The sequence below is a fragment of the Mobula hypostoma genome, chromosome 13, assembly GCF_963921235.1.
Source record: "Mobula hypostoma chromosome 13, sMobHyp1.1, whole genome shotgun sequence".
NCBI lineage: Eukaryota > Metazoa > Chordata > Chondrichthyes > Myliobatiformes > Myliobatidae > Mobula > Mobula hypostoma.
Genome location: NC_086109.1, coordinates 54,495,226 through 54,516,221, shown reverse-complemented (window position 1 = coordinate 54,516,221; position 20,996 = coordinate 54,495,226). Strand labels below are relative to the sequence as shown.

Sequence of the window (20,996 nt, the reverse complement as noted above, 5' to 3'; positions counted from 1 at the left end):
CTGCCCTAAATCTCTCTGCAAGCTTTGAAAGCCTACTTCATTATCCACAACGCCACCTATCTTAGTATCATCTGCATACTTACTAATCCAATTTACCACCCCATCATCCAGATCATTAATGTATATGACAAATAACATTGGACCCAATACAGATCGCTGAGGCCCACCACTAGTCATTGGCCTCCAACCTGACATACAGTTATCTGTAGTGATGTGCTACACACAGCGCTAGAATAACCACGCGGAGTCGGTGAGTTGGAGTTGCGATGAAAGAGGTTTATGCAAACTTTGCAGCCCACTTTTAAAGCCTTCCAGTTCCCGCCCTTTTTGCTGCCGGCCCTCTGCCTGCGCGCGCTGTTTCGTGAGCCGGTTCGTGGGTGTCAGAAAGTGGGTCGCCACATAACCCCCCCCCCCCCAGAACCGGCGATACCTCCCCCAATGTCCACAGTCTGGATCGGCCTCTGTTTGGGAGGTCTGCCCCTGCGCCACGGTGCCTGAGCCTGGGCCGGTTGCGCCAAGTCCACATGGGCTGGTTTGAGTCGGTCCACCGTGAAAACCTCCTCCCTCCCCCCAATGTCCAGCACGAACGTGGACCCGTTGTTGCTGATCACCTTAAACGGCCCCTCGTAGGGCCGCTGTAGCGGTGCCCGGTGTCCGCCCCATCGTACAAAAAGAAACTTACAGTTCTGCAGGTCTTTGGGTACGCAGGTCGGGCTCTGTCCGTGCTGTGAAGTGGGTATGGGGGCCAGGTTACCAAGCCTCTCCCGTAGTCTGTCCAGGACTGCTGTGGGTTCTTCCTCTTGCCCCCTTGGGGCTGGTATGAACTCTCCTGGGACGACCAGGGGTGCGCCGTACACCAACTCGGCCGACGAGGTGTGTAGATCCTCTTTGGGCGCCGTGCGGATTCCGAGGAGGACCCAGGGAAGTTCGTCCACCCAGTTAGGCCCCTCCAGGCGGGCCATGAGAGCCGATTTCAGGTGACGGTGGAAGCGCTCCACTAGTCCGTTCGACTGTGGGTGGTAGGCAGTTGTGTTCTGTAGCTGTGTTCCTAAAAGTCTGGCCATAGCCGACCACAGGCTGGAGGTGAACTGGGCGCCCCTGTCGGAGGTAATGTGGGCCGGTACCCCGAAGCGGGCTACCCAGGTTGCGATCAGTGCTCGGGCGCAGGATTCGGAGGTGGTGTCGCTGAGCGGGACTGCCTCTGGCCATCTGGTGAACCGGTCTATCATAGTTAGGAGGTACCGCGCTCCTCGTGACACTGGCAGGGGCCCCACGATATCCACATGGATGTGGTTGAACCTCCGGCGGGTGGGTTTGAACCGCTGCGGTGGAGCCTTGGTGTGCCGCTGCACCTTGGCCATTTGGCACTGCATACACGTTTTGGCCCATTCACTGACCTGTTTACGAAGTCCATGCCACACGAACCTGTTGGAGACCAGCCGGACAGTTGTCCTTTTGGAGGGGTGCGCTAAGTTGTGAATGGATTCGAACACTCGCCGGCGCCAGGCTGCTGGGACGACGGGGCGGGGTTGGCCAGTAGCTACGTCACATAGTAGGGTCCTCTCACCTGGGCCTACGGGGAGGTCTTGGAGCTGCAAACCGGAGACTGCAGTCCTGTAACTGGGGATCTCAGCGTCTGCCTGCTGTGCCTCTGCCAGCGCTGCATAGTCCACCCCCGGGACAGGGCCTGTATGGTCGGTCTGGATAGTGCGTCTGCCACGACGTTGTCCTTTCCCGAGACATGCCGGATGTCCGTCGTGTACTCGGAGATGTAGGACAGATGTCGCTGCTGGCGGGACGACCAGGGGTCGGACACCTTAGTGAACGCAAAGGTAAGCGGTTTGTGGTCTGTGAACGCGGTGAAGGGCCTACCTTCTAAGAAGTACCTGAAATGCCGGATTGCCAGGTATAGTGCCAATAGCTCCCGGTCGAAAGCACTGTATTTGAGTTCGGGTGGTGGTAGGTGTTTGCTGAAGAACGCCAGGGGTTGCCAGCGACCCTCGATGAGTTGTTCCAGCACTCCACCGACTGCTGTGTTGGATGCGTCCACCGTGAGGGCAGTAGGAACGTCCGTTCTGGGGTGCACTAGCATCGCGGCGTTTGCCAAGGCTTCTTTGGTTTTAACGAAAGCGGTTGCGGCCTCTTCGTTCCAGGTAATGTCCTTGCCCTTACCCGACATTAGAGTGAACAAGGGGCGCATGGTTCGGGATGCTGAGGGGAGGAAACGGTGGTAGAAATTCACCATACCCACGAATTCCTGCAAGCCTTTGATTGTGTTGGGTCGGGGGAAGTGGCGGACCGCATCTACCTTGGCGGGCAGCGGGGTTGCCCCGTCTTTAGTAATCCTGTGATGGTGTCGAGTCCGAACTGGCATTTGGCTGGATTGATTGTAAGGCCGAATTCACTCAGGCGAGAGTAGAGCTGGCGGAGGTGGGACAGATGCTCCTGCCGACTACTGCTGGCTATGAGGATGTCGTCCAAATAGATGAATGCAAAGTCCAGGTCGCGTCCCACCGCGTCCATTAGCCGCTGGAAAGTCTGTGCGGCGTTCTTTAGACCAAACGGCATTCGGAGGAATTCGAAAAGTCCGAACGGGGTGATAAGTGCTGTTTTGGGGATGTCGTCCGGATGTACAGGGATTTGATGGTATCCCCGGACGAGGTCTACCTTGGAAAAGATCCTTGCGCCGTGTAGGTTTGCTGCGAAGTCTTGAATGTGCGGCACAGGGTAGCGGTCTGGCGTTGTAGCCTCGTTCAGTCTGCGGTAGTCACCGCATGGTCTCCAGCCCCCCGTTGCCTTGGGCACCATGTGAAGGGGGGAGGCCCATGGGCTGTCGGACCGTCGTATGATCCCTAATTCCTCCATCTTCTTGAACTCCTCCTTCGCCAGTCGGAGCTTGTCCGGGGGAAGCCTTCGAGCACGGGCATGGAGGGGTGGTCCCTGGGTTGGGATGTGGTGCTGTACTCCGTGTCTGGGCATGGCTGCCGTGAACTGCGGTGTCAGTACTGATGGGAATTCCGCCAGGACCCTGGTGAATTCATCGTCGGACAGCGTGATGGAGTCCAGGTGTTGGGCTGGCAACTGTGCTTCACCCAGGGAGAACGTTTGAAAAGTCTTGGCGTGGACTAATCGCTTCCCTTGCAAGTCGACCAGCAGGCTGTGGGCTCGTAGAAAATCTGCCCCCAGCAGTGGTTGGGCCACGGCGGAGTGTGAAGTCCCACGTGAACCGACTGGAGCTGAACTGTAGCCGCACCGTGCGGGTGCCGTAGGTTCGTATTGTGCTGCCATTAGCGGCCCTCAGGGTGGGTCCCGATTCTCTGTTGCGGGTGTCGTAACTCGTTGGAGGTAAGACGCTGATCTCCGCTCCGGTGTCGACCAAAAAGCGGCGTCCCGACTGCTTGTCCCAGACGTACAGGAGGCTGTCCTGATGGCCAGCCGCCGTAGCGATCGGCAGCGGCTGGGCCTTGGCGTTTCCCGGGAATTTGCAAGGCGGTCTGCAGCGGCGGGCCTCCGTGCCCCACCGCTGGTGGTAGAAACACCATTGTTCGTTGGGCTTCTCACTCCCGTCGCCGGGTTTTGTAGGCTCTGCTGCCGGGCCCGGTCTGGTCTGTCGTTGGGCACGCGGCTTGGTGATCTGTGCGACGGATGCCCCTCTCTCTTTCCTGGCATTCCACAGCACATCTGCTCGGGCCGCCACCTCCCGGGGTTTGCTGAAATCTGCGTCGGACAGCAGCAGGCATATGTCCTCGGGCAGTTGCTCTAGGAACGCCTGCTCAAACATGAGGCAGGGTTTGTGTCCTTCAGCCAGGGCCAGCATCTCGTTCATTAATGCTGATGGCGGCCTGTCTCCCAAACCATCCAGGTGCATTAAGCGGCGTGCTCGTTCGCGCCGTGAAAGTCCGAAAGTCCTTATGAGCAGGGTTTTGAATGCTGTGTATTTGCCGTCCTCTGGGGGCGACTGTATAAACTCCTCAACTTGTGCAGCAGTCTCCTGGTCGAGGGAGCTCAGCACGTAGTAGTAGCGAGTGGACTCCGAGGTTATCTGCCGAATGTGGAATTGTGCTTCTGCTTGTTCGAACCATAAATGGGGTCGCAGCGTCCAGAAGCTTGGAAGTTTTAACGAAACTGCGTGAACAGATGCAGTGTCGGTCATCTCTGGTCCAAATATCGTTTGGGCCGTCGGGGTCACCAATTGTAGCGATGTGCTACACACAGCGCTAGAATAACCATGCGGAGTCGGTGAGTTGGAGTTGCGATGAAAGAGGTTTATTCAAACTTCGCGGCCCGCTTTTAAAGCCTTCCCGTTCCCGCCCTTTTTGCTGCCGGCCCTCTGCCTGCGCGCGCTGTTTCGTGAGCCGGTTCGTGGGTGTCAGAAAGTGGGTCGCCACGTATCCACCACTACTCTCTGGCGTCTCCCATCTAGCCACTACTGAATCCATTTTACTACTTCAATATTAATACCTAACGATTGAACCTCCCTAACTAACCTTCCGTGTGGAACCTTGTCAAAGGCCTTACTGAAGTCCATATAGACAACATCCGCTACTTTACCCTCGTCAACTTTCCTAGCAACCTCTTCAAAAAATTCAATAAGATTTGTCAAACATGACCTTCCACGCACAAATCCATGTTGACTGTTCCTAATCAGATGCTGTTTATCCAGATAATTATATATACAGTCTCTAAGAATACTTTCCATTAATTTACCCACCACTGACGTCAAACTTACAGGCCGATAATTGCTAGGTTTACTCTTAGACCCCTTTTAAAACAATGGAACAACATGAGCAATACACCAATCCTCCGGCACCATCCCTATTTCTAATGACATTTGAAATATTTCTGTCAGAGCCCCTGCTATTTCGACACTAACCTCCCTCAAGGTCCGGGAATATCCTGTCAGGACCCGGAGACTTATCCACTTTTATATTCCTTAAAACCGCTAATACTTCCTCTTCTTTAATCATCGTAGTTTCCATAACTTCCCCACCTGTTTCCCTTACCTTACACAATTCAATATCCTTCTCCTTATTGAGTACCGAAGAAAAGAAATTGTTCAACATCTTCCCCCATCTCTTTTGGCTCCACACATAGCTGTCCACTCTGATTCTCTAAGGGACCAATTTTATCCTTCACTGTCCATTTGCTATTAATATAACTGTAGAAACCCTTTGGATTTATTTTCACCATACTTGCCAAAGCAACCTCGTGTCTTCTTTTAGCTTTTCTAATTTCTTTCTTAAGATTCTTTTTACATTCTTTATATTCCTTGAGCACCTCATGTACTCCATGCTGCCTATATTTATTGTAGATATCTCTCTTTTTCCGTAGCAAGTTTCCAATATCCCTTGAAAACCATGGCTCTCTCAAACTTTTAACCTTTCCTTTCAACCTAACAGGAACATAAAGATTCTGTACCCTCAAAATTTCACCTTTAAATGACCTCCATTTCTCTATTACATCCTTTCCATAAAACAATTTGTCCCAATCCACTCCTTCTAAATCCTTTATCATCTCCTTAAAGTTAGCTTTTCTCCAATCAAAAATCTCAACCCTGGGTGCAGACCTATCCTTCTCCATAATTATATTGAAACTAATGGCATTGTGATCACTGGACCCGAAGTGCTCCCCAACACATACCCCCGTCACCTGCCCTATCTCATTCCCTGACAGGAGATCCAACACTGCCTCTTCTCTAGTTGGTACCTCTATGTATTGCTGCAAAAAACTATCCTGCACACATTTTACAAACTCCAAACCATCCAGCTCTTTTACAGTATGGGCTTCCCAGTCTATGTGTGGAAAATTAAAATCTCCCATAATGACAACCTCGTGCTTACTACAAATATCTAATATCTCTTTACAAATTTGGTCCTCCAATTCTCACTACCCATTATTAGGTGGTCTATAATACACCCCTATAAGTGTTACTACACCATTCCCATTCCTCAATTCCACCCATATAGCCTCCCTAGATGAGCCCTCTAATCTATCTTGCCAGAGCACCGCTGTAATATCTCCTCTGACAAGCAATGCAAAACCTCCCCCTCTTGTCCCTCTGATTCTATCACACCTGAAGCAACGAAATCCAGGAATATTTAGTTGCCAATCACATCCCTCCTGCAACCATGATTCACTAATAGCTACAACATCATACTTCGAAGTATCAATCCATGCTCTAAGCTCATCTACCTTTCTTACAATGCTCCTAGCATTAAAATAAATGCATTTAAGAAATTTTCCACCTCTTACTCTCTGTTTATCACTAACGATGCAAACAACTTTACTATCTCCTTTTTCTTCCTTCTCCCCTACATCTGTTCCTACACTCTGGTTCCCCTCCCCCCTTGTATCTAGTTTAAATCCACTGGAGCCTCTCTAGCAAACCTACCTGCAAGAATATTTGTCCCCCTCCAGTTCAGATGTAAACCGTCCCGCCGGAAGAGGTCCCACCTTCCCTGGAAAACTGCCCAATTATCTATAAATCTGAAGCCCTCCCTCCTGCACGAATTAAATTGTTTTACTGATCCACTTCCCTTCCTAACTTCATCATGCCAATCCACCAACAACTTTTTCATTCTTGTTTATCAAAATACTGTTGACTTTGGTTGACTCTACCGAGTTCTACAGCTATCTTACAAGAATAAAATGTTTTTTTCCATTTCAAGCAGAAAGTTACCTTGGTGCAAGTTTTCCGGTGGTGGCTTCAGGAAAGAGGACGGGAATACTGCAGGGTAGCTAATTTTGTTCCATTTCTCAAGAAGAGAGGCAAGGATAGACCAGGCTGGTGAGCCTGACTTCAGTAGGGAAGTTACTGGAGGGATTTCTGAGGGACAAAGTCTACCCTCATTTGGATAGGCAAGGCCTGATCAAAATAGTCAGGATGGTTTTGTACATGGGAGGTCATGTCTGACAAATCTTTTGTCTTTTCTAAAGACTTAACTTAGTGTATAGGTGACATTAGGGCAGTGAATGTTCTCTAAATGGGCATTAGTAAGGCCTGCATGGCAGGCTGATCTAGAAGGTTAGATCAAATGGGATTCAGGGGAGCTAAGGAGGTGGATCTAGATTGGCTTGATAATAGGAAGCCAAGGATGAAGGTTGAAAGTAGATTTTCCTACTGGAGGCCTGTGACTAGTGGGATGCCCAGAGGTCAGTGTTGGTCCTCTATTAGTTATGTAAGTGATTTGGATATGAATGTCCATGGCACAATTGGCAAGTTTGCTGATGATGCTAAATTATGGGTCTTTTTAAGGTGAAGCAGATTGCACTGAATTGTAAAGGGATTTTGATCAGTTCAGGAGTTGAACTGAGGAAATGGATAAATGTGAGGTGACAGTCAAACCAGGGTATGACCTATACAGTGAATGACAGGGTATTGTTGAGTGTTTTGGACAGAGACCAGGGAATACAAGTGCACAGTTCACTGAAAGTGGCTCAGAAGCAGACAAGGGTAGGGAAAAAGGCATCTAGAATATTGGCTCCATGAGTAGGGAGATTACGTTGCAGCTAAATAAGTCACTGTGAGGCAGCACCTGGAGTATTTTATTGTATTGCCCTGTTATAGGAAAAACATTGTCAAGCTGTAGAGGGTACAAGAGATTTACATGGATGTTGTCTGGACTAGAAGACCTGATTTATTGGGAGAGGTTGGCCACACAGGATCTTTATTTCTTGAAGCATAGGAGGACAAGAGGTGACCTTAGAAGTTTATAAAATCATAAGGGTATGGATAAGGCAGTTGACCATAGTCTTTTGTGCAGGGTTGGGGAGTCCAAAACTTAGGCAAAATACAAGAAAGAGGGAAGAATTTTAAGAGACCAGAGAGGTACCTTTTTTACATAGAGGGCAGTGAATATCTGGAATGAGCTGCCCTGGGGAAATGTCTAAGGCAGGTCCAATTTAAGAGGAATTTTGATAAGTACTTGGAGGGGAGGAGCTTGGAGGGTTATGGGCTGAGCACGGCAACTGGGACTAGCAGGGAGGATGCTGTGATAGGAATGGAACTGAACTTCATTGTTAGCATTGTACCCATACTCAGCTATCCTGTTACAAATTAGGCTGGAACTGAGGAGCTTTTGGAAGACGAAAAGGAAGATCCTGACATGCTACTTGCAATGATAGATAATATGAGAAAGGAGAATCAACAGCTGAGAGAAAAACAAGCAGAGCTTCAGGTACTGGCTGCTTTTGGATTCTTTCATTGCTATTTCTCATATGTAGGTAAAATGTTATCAAATACCGTGATTTAAGTACTGGATCAGCCAGTGTGTGTATGTATATACAGTGACGTGCAAAAAGTTTTGGCACCCCTGGGCAAAATTTCCAATGCTGTGAATAGCTAAGCGAGTAAAAGATGACCTGATTTCCAAAAGGTATAAAGTTAAAGATGACACATTTCTTTAATATTTTAAGCAAGATTACTTTTTTATTTCCATTTTTTACAGTTTCAAAATAACAAAAAAGGAAAAGGGCCAGAAGGAAAAGTTTGGACACCCTACATGGTCAGTACTTAGTAACACCCCTTTTGGCAAGTATCACAGCTTGTAAACACTTTCTTTAGCCAGCTAAGAGCCTTTCAATTCTTGTTTGGAGGATTTTGCCAATTCTTCCTTGCAAAAGGCTTCTAGTTCTGTGAGATTCTTGGGCCATCTTGCATGCACTGCTCTTTTGAGGTCTATCCACAGATTTTCGATGATGTTTAGGTCAGGGACTGTGAGGGCCATGGCAAAACCTTCAGCTTGCGCCTCTTGAAGTAGTCCATTGTGGACTTTGAGGTGCGTTTAGGATCATTATCCTGTTGAAGAAGCCATCCTCTTTTCATCTTCAGCTTTTTTTTACGACGGTGTGATGTCTGCTTCCAGAATTTGCTGGTATTTAATTGAATTCATTCTTCCCTCTACCAGTTAAATGTTCCCCGTGTCACTGGCTACATCACAAACAAGCCCAAAGCTTGATCGATCCACTCCCGTGCTTAACAGTTGGAGAGGTGTGCTTTCCATGAAATTCTGCACCCTTTTTTCTCCAAACATACCTTTGCTCATTGTGGCCAAAATTCATATAACCATATAACAATTACAGCAGGGAAACAGGCCATCTCGGCCCTTCTAGTCCGTACCGAACGCTTACTCTCACCTAGTTCCACGGACCTGCACTCAGCCCATAACACTCCATTCCTTTCCTGTCCATATACCTATACAATTTTCCTTTAAATGACAATATTGAACCTGCCTCTACCACTTCTACTGGAAGTTCGTTCCACACAGTCACCACTCTGAGTAAAGAAGTTCCCCCTCGTGTTACCCCTAAACTTTTGCCCCCTAACTCTCAACTCATGTCCTCTTGTTTGAATCTCCCCTACTCTCAATGGAAAAAGCCTATCTACATCAACTCTATCTATCCACCTCATAATTTTAAATACCTCTATCAAGTCCCCCCTCAACCTTCTACACTCCAAAGAATAAAGACCCAACTTGTTCAACCTTTCTCTGTAATTTAGGTGCTGAAATCCAGGTAACATTCCAGTAAATCTTCTCTGTACTCTCTATTTTGTTGACATCTTTCCTATAATTCGGTGACAAGAACAGTACACAATACTCCAAATTTGGCCTTACCAATGCCTTGTACAATTTTAACATTACATCCCAACTCTCATACTCAATGCTCTGATTTATAAAGGCCAGCATACCAAAAGCTTTCTTCACCACCCTATCCACATGAGATTCCACCCTCAGGGAACTATGCACCATTATTCCTAGATCACTCTGTTTTACTGCATTCTTCAATGCCCTACCATTTACCATGTATGTCTTATTTTGATTAGTCCTACCAAAATGTAGCACCTCACACTTATCAGCATTAAACTCCATCTGCCGTCTTTCAGCCCACTCTTCTAACTGGCCTAAATCTCTCTGCAAGCTTTGGAAACCTGCTTCATTATCCACAACGCCACCTATCGGCTGTAACAAAACCAAATTTCCCTCGGGATTAATAAAGTATATCTATCTATCTATCTATCTATCTTGGTATCATCTGCATACTTACTAATCCAATTTACCACCCCATCATCCAGATCATTAATATATATGACAAACAACATTGGACCCAGTACAGATCCTTGAGGCACACCACTAGTCACCGGCCTCCAACCTGACAAACAGTTATCCACCACTACTCTCTGGCATCTTCCATCCAGCCACTGTTGAATCCAGTTTACTACTTCAATATTAATACCTAACGATTGAACCTTCATAACTAACCTTCCGTGTGGAACCTTGTCAAAGGCCTTACTGAAGTCCATTTAGACAACATTCACTGCTTTACCCTTGTCAACTTTCCTAGTAAGCTCTTCAAAAAATTCAATAAGATTTGTCAAACATGACCTTCCACACACAAATCCATGTTGACTGTTCCTAATCAGACCCTGTCTATCCAGATAATTATATATAACATCTTAGTTAAAGGTAGTTCTGTTAAAGATGGCGCCGGTAACTGGCGACTTTGTGCGTGCTCTCCCAAGCAAACTGCCCTCTCCACTATCCTATACCCGAGAAACCCTTCTAAACCTCCAATTTAGCAAGATCAAGATCAACAACACCCTACCGAAGCTACTGTCCAGAACTGCTCCTTAAACTCCGGACCGCACCTGGACCCGACCAACGAGGTGCACCACGTTCCCGAAGACCTGCGGTCTGCTACGGTGCCGGAGCGCTTGGAGATACGGCCCATTCCAACCAGCACCTTTCCGGAGCAGACGACCACACAGAAGTGACAGCAGAGACCTCAAGGTGCTCCAGACACTTTCCTGGAGCGACCACCGTAAAGTCCCGTTGATGGCCATACACAGCCTCTGGAAGTGAGGCCTCTGCCGTCGACCTTGGAAATTGAGCCCGAGGCTCGACTAGAGCGGAGGCCTCCGCGACCGTGGCTCGGTTTAAGGACTTGTTTCAGCAAGGAGCCCGGCCATCCGGGATTAAGTGTCGGCTTTGGGGCCCGACCCAATCGACAGCCCGGGCCCCTGGCAGCTGGAAGTGGCAGCGGAGCCTGGCCCGTCACTTGGCCCGACCCGGAGCGCACGACAATGCGACCAGCCGATCGATTCCTGCGGGACGCGTCCACCAACATGAAAGAACTGACAACAACACACTGTGTCGATGGAGACCTGGAAAGATGCACTACTTACTGAGGAAGCGTGGGAAAAGAGCTGGGCTGCTGGTCAGATTGAAGCTGAAGGGCTTCAGGGTCCCTATGCCCACCATCCTACTAGCTAATGTGCGAGCTACAGAGAACAAGGTGGATGATCTTAAAGGGAGACTCACCAATTGCAGGGAGATGCAGAGCTGCTGTATATTCTGTTTCACCGAGAGCTGGCTCTCCCCTGCCACCCCCGACCTTGCCATCCGACCGGAGGGATTTTCGATCCATCGGATGGACCGCACGGCGTCTTCGGGCAAGCCGGGGGGAGGTGGTGTCTGCCTACTGATCAACACTGGGTGGTGCTCAGACACAGTGGCACTGACAAGCTCCTGCAGCCTGGACCTGGAACACCTGTTGGTGAAGTGTCATCCCTACTATCTGCCACGGAAATTCACCTTGTAAATTAATAAATCCAAGGAAGGCTGCGGGGCCAGATGGCGTCCCGGGACGGGTTCTCCGGGCCTGTGCAAGTGAGCTAGCTGGAGTGTTTGCTGACATCTTCAACTGCTCCTTGCTTCAGTCTAAGATCTCCTTGTGTTTTAAGAAGGCAACGATAATCCCAGTACCAAAGAAGGTGGCATGCCTGAATGACTATCGACCTGTGGCTCTGACACCAATTGCTATGAAGTGCTTTGAGAGATTGGTTATGGCACACATCAACCACAGCCTACCGGTCAACCCCGATGCTTTGCAATTCGCCTACCGGAGCAACAGGTCAATGGCAGATGCCATCTCTCTAGCCCTACATTCCTCTTTGAAACACCTGGAGAATAAAGACGCATACGTAAGGCTCCTTTTCATTGACTACAGCTCTGCCTTTAATACCATAATTCTAAATAAACTGATTCCTAAGCTCCGGAACTTGGGCCTTAGCACTCAGATCTGCAGCTGGATCTTCAACTTCCTCACAGACAGAACCCAGGCTTTAAAAATAGGGGACAAGCTCTCCTCTACAATCACTCTGAGCACCGGTGCCCCACAAGGCTGTGTACTCAGCCCCCTGCTGTACTCACTGTACGCCCATGATTGTGTAGCTAAGTTTCCATCAAACTCAATATATAAGTTTGCTGATGACACAACATTTGTAGACCGTATCTCGGGTAATGATGAGTTTGAGTACAGAGAGGAAATTAAGAACCTGGTGGCATGGTGCAAAGACAATAACCTATCCCTCAACGTCAGCAAGACGAAGGAATTGGTTGTTGACTTCAGAAGGAGTAGCGGATCACACGACCCAATTTACATCAGTGTGGAACAGGTCAAAAGCTTTAAGTTCCTTGGGGTCAATATCACAAATGACCTGACTTGGTCCAACCAAGCAGAGTTCAGTGCCAAGAAGGCCCACCAGCGCCTTTACTTCCTGAGAAAGCTAAAGAAATTTGGCCTGTCACCTAAAACCCTCACTAATTTTTATAGATGCACCGTAGAAAGCATTCTTCTAGGGTGCATCACAACCTGGTATGGAAGTTGTCCTGTCCAAGACCAAAAGAAGCTGCAGAAGATCGTGAACACGGCGCAGCACATCACACAAACCAATCTTCCGTCCGTGGACTCACTTTACACCACACGCTGTCGGAGCAGTGCTGCCAGGATAATCAAGGACACGACCCACCCAGCCAACAGACTTTTTGTCCCTCTTCCCTCCGGGAGAAGGTTCCAGAGCTTGAGGACTCGTACGGCCAGATTTGGCAGCAGCTTCTTTCCAACTGTGATAAGACTGCTGAACGGATCCTGACCCGGATCTGGGCCGTACCCTCCAAATATCCGGACCTGCCTCTTGGTTTTTTTGCACTACCTTACTTCCCATTTTTCTATTTTTTATTTATGATTTATAATTTAAATTTTTAATATTTACTAATTTTAACTATTTTTAATATTTAATATTTGTAATCCAGGGAGTGTGAAGTGCAGAATCAAGTATCACTGTGATGATTGTATGTTCTAGTACCAATTGTTTGGCGACAATAAAGTATAAAGTATAACACCTCTAAGAATACTTTCCATTAATTTACCCACCACCGATGTCAAACTTACCGGCCGATAATTGCTAGGTTTACTCTTGGAACCCTTTTAAAACAATGGAACAACATGAGCAATACACCAATCCTCTGGCTCCATCCCTGTTTCTAATGACATTTGAAATATGTCTGTCAGAGCCCCCGCTATTTCGACACTAACCTCCCTCAAGGGTCTAGGGAATATCCTGTCAGGACCCGGAGACTTATCCACTTTTATATTCCTTAAAAGCGCCAGTACTTCCTCTTCTTTAATCATCATAGTTTCCATAACTTCCCGACTTGTTTCCCTTACTGTACACAATTCAATATCCTTCTCTTTAGTGAATACCGAAGAAAAGAAATTGTTCAAAATCTCCCCCATCTCTTTTGGATCCACACATAATTGTCCACTCTGATTCTCTAAGGGACCAATTTTATCCCTCACTATCCTTTTGTTATTAATATAACTGTAGAAACCCTTTGGATTTTACAAACTCCAAACCATCCAGCCAAATATCCTCCCTAGACGAGCCCTCTAATCTATCCTGCCAAAGCACCGCCGTAGTATTTTCTCTGACAAGCAATGCAACACCTCCCCCTCTTGTCCCTCCAATTCTATCACACCTGAAGCAACAAAATCCAGGAATATTTAGTTGCCAATCACATCCCTCCTGCAACCATGTTTCACTAATAGCTACAACATCATACTTTGAGGTATCAATCCATGCTCTAAGCTCATCTACCTTTCTTACAATGCTCCTAGCATTAAAATAAATGCATTTAAGAAATTTTCCACCTCTTACTCTCTGTTTTATCACTAACGGTACCATCAACTTTACTATCTCCTTTTTCTTCCTTCTCCTCTACATCTGTTCCTACACTCTGGTTCCCCTCTCCCCTTGTATCTAGTTTAAATCCACTGGTGCCTCTCTAGCAAACCTACCTGCAAGAATATTTGTCCCCCTCCAGTTCAGATGTAAACCATCCCGCCGGAAGAGGTCCCACCTTCCCTGGAAAACTGCCCAATTATCTATAAATCCAAAGCCCTCCTTCCTGCACCATGTATTCAGCCATGTGTTGATCTGCGCTATCTTGCTATTTCTAAACCCCCCCTGCACCTGGCACTGGTAGCAATCCTGAGATTGCTATCCTGGAGGTCTTGTCCTTTAACTTGGCACCTAACTCCCTAAACTCACCTTTCAGGACCTCCTCACTCTTCCTACCCACATTATTGGTCTCTACATGGACCACGATTTCCAGCTGAGATATTGCGGACCTTGGCACCAGGGAAGCAACAGACCATCTGGGATTCTCGATCTCTTCCACAGAACCTCTTATCTGTCTCCCTAACTATCGAATCCCCTATCACTACTGCTCTCCTCTTTTCCCTTCTTCCCCTCTGAGCTGAGGGTCCAGTCTCGGTGCCAGAGACGCAACCACTGCAACTTGTCCCTGGTAGGTCATCCCCATCAACAGTATCCAAAATAATATACTTATTATTGGTGGGAACGGCCACAGGGGTGCTCTGCTCATTCTGTCTATTCCCCTTCCCTGTCCTGACAGTCACCCAGCTACCTGTCTCCTGACTCTTAGGGGTGACTATCTCCCTGTAATTCCTGTTTATTTCTGCCTCTGCCTCTGCCTCTGCCTCACGAATGATCTGAAGTTCATCCTGCTCCAGCTCCAGTTCCCGAACTCAGTTTGTCACGAGCTACGGGTGTAGTCATCAGGGACAATTGTGCTTGCCCTGACTTCCCACATACTGCAAATGGAGCACTCAACCGCCCTAACTACTGCCTCCATTACCTACTCCTAAGGTAATTAAATTAATTAGAGGAACTTACCCGGCCTTACCTCACCGGGAGCAAGCTCGTCCTCAGCCTCTGCTCGCCAAAGCCTTCCTACTCTGTCTTCCTCTACTCCGTCGCCCGCTCTGTCAATCTGCTCGCTTTTTAACTCTCCGGCTGCCTCACGGACCGACTTTCACGCACTTGCGCAGTCATGTCCCGCTCAACTGCCGAAGAAATGACTGACCCTTCTCAATCTGCACGCTTTTTAACTCTCCCGCTGCCTCATGGTCCAACTTCCACGCACTTATGCAGTCATGCCCGTTCAGCTATCAGTGTCAGAAGTTTGCAAAGGAACATCTAAACAAGCCTGATACATTTTGGAAACAAGTCCTGTGGACTGATGAAGTTAAAATAGAACTTTTTGGCCGCAATGAGCCAAGGTATGTTTGTAGAAAAAAGGTTGCAGAATTTCATGAAAAGAACACCTCTCCAACTGTGAAGCACAGGGGTGGATCATTCATGCTTTGGGCTTGTGTTGTAGCCAGTGGCATGGGGAACATTTCACTGGTAGAGGGAAGAATGGATTCAATTAAATACCAGCAAATTCTGGAAGAAGACATTACACCATCTGTTTAAAAAAAAAAGCTGAAGATGAAAAGAGGATAGCTTCTACAACAGGATAATGATCCTAAACACACCTCAAAATCCACAATGGACTACCTCAAGAGGTGCAAGCTAAAGGTTTTGCCATGGCCCTCACAGTCCTCTGACCTAAACATCATCGAAAATCTGTGGATAGACCTCAAAAGAGCAGTGCATGCAAGATGGCCCAAGAATCTCACAGAACTAGAAGCCTTTTGCAAGGAAGAATGGGCAAAATCCTCCAAACAAGAATTGAAAGACCCTTAGCTGGCTACAGAAAGCGTTTACAAGCTGTGATACTTGCCAGAGGGGGTGTTACTAAGTACTGACCATGCAGGGTGCCCGAACTTTTGCTTCTGGCCCTTTTCCTTTTTTGTTATTTTGAAACTGTAAAAAATGGAAGTAAAAAAGTAATCTTTTAACTTTATGCCTTTTGGAAGTCAGGTCATCTTTTACTGACTTAACTATTCACAATAATTGAAATTTTGACCAGGGGTGCCCAAACCTTTGCATGCCACTGTATATATAGGAAGATGGTGGTTGCGATTCAAAAATAAAAGTACTTAGCTTTGTATTGGCTTAGTAGTATTATTTGGTAATTGGAACGACAATGTGCAAAAGTCTTAGGTGTGTATTTATTTATATTAATAGACAAGAAAATATACCTAATGAGTGGACTGATTTTCCTAGACCTTGATTCCTCCAAGTTAGCCAGAATTCTGTTTTATTCTCCCTTTTGAAATTCTTAATTCATCTGTTAACTTTTTAAATAATTGGAGTTAATGCATTTTCAAAACAACTTATTCATTCAAGTTAAAGTATTTAGTGTTCAAACTGTATTGAATAGCATTGCATATCTGTACAATGATTTCTTGTTTCGTTTTAGTGAAACAAGATGTTAACCATATTATTTTGCATTTAGCTTAACTCCTTTTTCATTGGGACTTTATACTGCAAACTTAAAACTTTTTACCCTCACTTTTGTTTTCCTTAACACCGGTTTGTTTCTGAGAGAATTTGAGCACAGGACATCACTAATTCCCAGAAGTAATTTTTCTTATCCATAGCTCACCAAAAGTGGTAACACAAGTAGACAGGATAGCAAAGGATGCATTTGGCATGCTTGCCTTCATAGGAGAAGAGATGTTAGAGCTGTACAAAACATTGGAGTATTGTGTGAAGTTCTGGTGATGGACTACAGTAAGGATGTGGTAGCAGTAGAGAGAGCACAGAAGAGATTTAGCAGGATGTTGTCTCCTATGGAGAACTGTAGTTATAAGGAGAGATGTGATAGTCTGGGTTTATTCGCCGTGGTGTGCAAGGCACTGAGAGGACACTTCCTAGTTTATAAAGAAATATTTATTCCAGGGCAGGGTTCTGGTAAGAATGCACAGTTTTAAGCAGAAGGAAGACATTAAAAGGCAATCTGAGAGGAGTGATGGTTGTTTGGAACCATGCTGGCAGCTAGAGGCAGAAGCAATTACAACATTTTAAAAGACACTTAGACAAATTCTTGAATAGGAAAAACATGGAGAGATCCAGGTCTAATGCAGGTCAGTGGGTCTCTTAGTCAGTATAGATGAGGCAGGCTGAAAGAGCCAGTTTCTACCCTATACAAGTCTATAATTCTAGATGAGCACTCAGTTTCTACAAGGTTCACTCTAGATAAGGGTTTATTTATAAAGCTGATTATGCCTGATTGGAACCCGCAACAAGGAACGAAAGTTAGAGGTAAAGCAAAAGAAAATCAACATTTGGCCAAAAGTGCAGACAAAATGTCAGTTTTTTCCCTCACAATAAAATACAAAACAAAACCACCAGAAAGCACGAAAAGCTCCATTAGATAAAAGACCTCTTGTCTTCCAAAGAAAAGTACACATTTGTCCAAAAATAAAAACTCTAAAAGTTTTGGGCAAAGCACTGTCTCCCCACACCTCTTAAAATCTGAATGCCAGATGCTTGATGGCTGGTGAATGCATTTAGAAATCTTTATTGAGAATTTATTTCCACTTATTGTTTTCAATCTCAGTGACAAGGAAACTAGCAAATTTCATTTTAATATTCCTTTACTAGTTTACTACTTCAACTTAACGTAAAAATAAACATGAGTAGCTACATTTATTTGAACAATTTATCCCATTTCACGTGATCAGTAAGAGTTGTCACTGAAACCTTTCAAGATACTTTCAATGAGATTATGTGGAAATGCTACTCTCTGGTGTCAATCATAATTGTGCAATAACTATCCTATTCGTTAAGATTGCTAATAATTTCTGTGTATAACTAGAGCATCTTGCAAAGTGAAATCAAGCGAAATAAGTGACAACAGGATTTTGCTTGTGGATAAGCTTAATACCTTCTATGCTGGAGGAACTCAGTAGGCCAGGCAGCATCAATGGAAAAAAGTACAGTCGACATTCCAGGCTGGGCCCCTTCATCAGGACCGGAAAGGAAGGGCAGAAGTCAGAATGAGGTTGGGGTGGGGAGGAAGAGGTACAAGGTGGCAGGTGATAGGTTAAACAGAGAGGGGGAGGGATGAAGTAAAGAACTGGGAACTTGATTGGTGAAAGAGATACAGTGGCATGCAAAAGTTTGGGCACCCCGGTCAAAATTTCTGTTACTGTGAATAGCTAAGCGAGTAAAAGATGAACTGATTTCCAAAAGGCATAAAGTTAAAGATGACACATTTCTTTAATATTTTAAGCAAGAAAACTTCTTTATTTCCATCTTTTACAGTTTCAAAATAACAAAAAAGGAAAAAGGCCTGAAGCAAAAGTTTGGGCACCCTGCATGGTCAGTACTTTGTAACACCCCCCTTTGACAAGTATTACAGCTTGTAAATGCTTTTTGTAGCCAGCTAAGAGTCTTTCAATTCTTGTTTGGGGGATTTTCGCCCATTCTTCCTTGCAAAAGGCTTCTAGTTCTGTGAGATTCTTGGGCCGTCTTGCATGCACTGCTCTTTTGAGGTCCATCCACAGATTCTCGATGATGTTTAGGTTGGGGGACTGTGAGAGCCATGGCAAAACCTTCAGCTTGCGCCTCTTAAGGTAGTCCATTGTGGATTTTGAGGTGTGTTTAGGTTCATTATCCTGTTGTAGAAGCCATCCTCTTTTCATCTTCAGCTTTTTTACAGACAGTGTGATGTTTGCTTCCAGAATTCAGACATCCCACCTCTCCCGGAAGTTCTGGGAGTCTCCCACATATTAATAGTGGCTCCCTGATGCCCGCAAATTATATACAATATCCCGGAAATCAATTTTTTTTTGAAAGTGAGTGAGTGAGAGAGAGAGTGTGAGAGCGCAGAGAGAGAGCAACCATGAGAGCGAGCAAGAGAGCGTGCGAGAGAGAGAGAGCACGACCACAGGAGAGAGAGAGACAGAGGGAGCGTGCGTGAGAGAGAAAGAGTGAGCGCGCGCCATGGGAGAGTGTTCCAAAAAAAGAAAATATAAAACGTACGTCACCCCAGACTACCCTAAAGTGTACCCCTGCCTAGGGGTCAAAAATAATGACAGTGTTGCTCGCTGCGCTGTTTGCAACAGTGACTTTTCTATTGCCCATGGTGGGTTAAGACTGTAAAAGACATGTTGAGGCGAATTTAACAGGTGTCATTCATTCATTAGCAGAGCTAATGTTATTTAAACTAGCTGGCTAGCTGCTAAGGAGCTACTTTATTGCAGACATCCCACCTCTCCTGGAAGTTCCGGGAGTCTCCCGCAATTTGGTGGTGCTACCTCCCTGAAATTAGTTTTTGCAGGGTGGGATGTCTAAGAGTTTGCTGGTATTTAATTGAATTCATTCTTCCCTCTACCAGTAAATGTTCCCCGTGCCACTGGCTGCAATACAAGCCCAAAGCATGATTGATCCATCCCCGTGCTTAACAGTTAGAGGGAGGTTCTTTTCATGAATTTCTGCACCCTTTTTTCTCCAAACGTACCTTTACTCATTGCAGCTAAAAAGTTCTATTCAAAAGGTTCAAAGGAACATCTGAAGAAGACTGATGCATTTTGCAAACAAGTCCTGTGAACTGATGAAGTTAAAATAGAACTTTTTGATTGCCATGAGGAAAGGTATGTTTGGAGAAAAAAGTTGAAGTTGTCCTGAATGTTTGGGAGGCTTGTGCCCTTGATGGAGTTGGCTGAGTTTACAATTTTCTGCAGCTTTTTTTTCCCAATCCTGTGCAGCGACACTCCATATCAGATGGTGATGCAACCAAGAGGAATTCTGCAGATGCTGGAAATTCAAGCAACACACATCAAAGTTGCTGGTGAACGCAGCAGGCCAGTAGGCATCTGTAGGAAGAGGTGCAGTCGACGTTTCAGGCCGAGACCCATCGTCCTGACGAAAGGTCTCGGCCTGAAACATCGACTGCACCTCTTCCTACAGATGCTGCCTGGCCTGCTGCATTCACCAGCAACTTTGATGTGTGTTGGTGATGCAACCAGATAGAATGCTCTTCACGGTACATCTCTAGAAATTTGTGGGTGTCTTTGGTGATATACCAATTCTCTTCAAACTCCTCATTAAATATAGCTGCTATCATGCCTTCCAGAATCTGCCTCCTGATCTGTTTGTTACTCAGTGTCTCTGTTGCTATTGGGAGTGGGGGATGTCTCTAAAATACACCCAAAAGAGTGAGCGCTCCCTTCCTGTTTCTGACTTTCACCCACACAGACTCAGTAGACAGTCCCTCCACGACTTCCTCCCTTTCTACAGATGTGTTTAGCAATGCCACTCCTCACCTTTTTTTTTACATCCCTCCCTATTCCTTTTGGAACATCTAAACCCTGGAAGAGCAGCCATTCCTGCCCTTATTTCAGTCAAGTTTCTGTAAAGGCCACATCAGTTCCATTTATTGACCCATACTCCAAGTTCTTGTTTCCTGATACTTGCTTTAAAATACATACTTCAACCCATCCCACTAACTGCAATTTTGCCTTATCAACTTCCTATTCTATCTCAAGACTTTGCATGCTGCATCTACCTCTACACCAATTGCCATATCCTCTGACCTGTCAATCTGGTTCTTATCTACCTGCCAAGCTAATTTAACCTTTCCCAACAGGTCTATCAAATCTGCTTGCAAGGATATTGATTCCTCTCAAGTTCAGGTGTAACCCTGATCTTTTTGTACAGATTTACCTTCCTTGGAAGGGATTCCAATGATCCAGAAATCTGAAACCCTACCTCACCAATTCCTCAGCCATGCACTCATCTGCCAAATCATCGTATTCTTGTCCTCACTGGAGTGTGACAGAGGCAGCAATCCAGAGACAACTACCCCTGAGGTCCTGCTTTTCAGCTGTCTACCTAGCACCTTGTATTCTCTCTGCAGGGCCTCATCCATTTTCCTACCTGTGTTGTTGGTACCAAT

The 20,996-nt window shown here is 46.2% G+C and overlaps 1 protein-coding gene across 1 annotated transcript in view; it reads left to right on the top strand.

Annotated features, from left to right (window-relative positions):
- Positions 1-20,996, top strand: part of ccpg1 (cell cycle progression 1) — a 72,018-nt gene that overhangs the window by 42,876 nt on the left and 8,146 nt on the right. Inside the window, exon 9 of the mRNA XM_063065706.1 lies at positions 8,061-8,177. Coding sequence (XP_062921776.1) covers positions 8,061-8,177 — 117 coding nt within the window. The remainder of the gene's footprint in view (positions 1-8,060; positions 8,178-20,996) is intronic.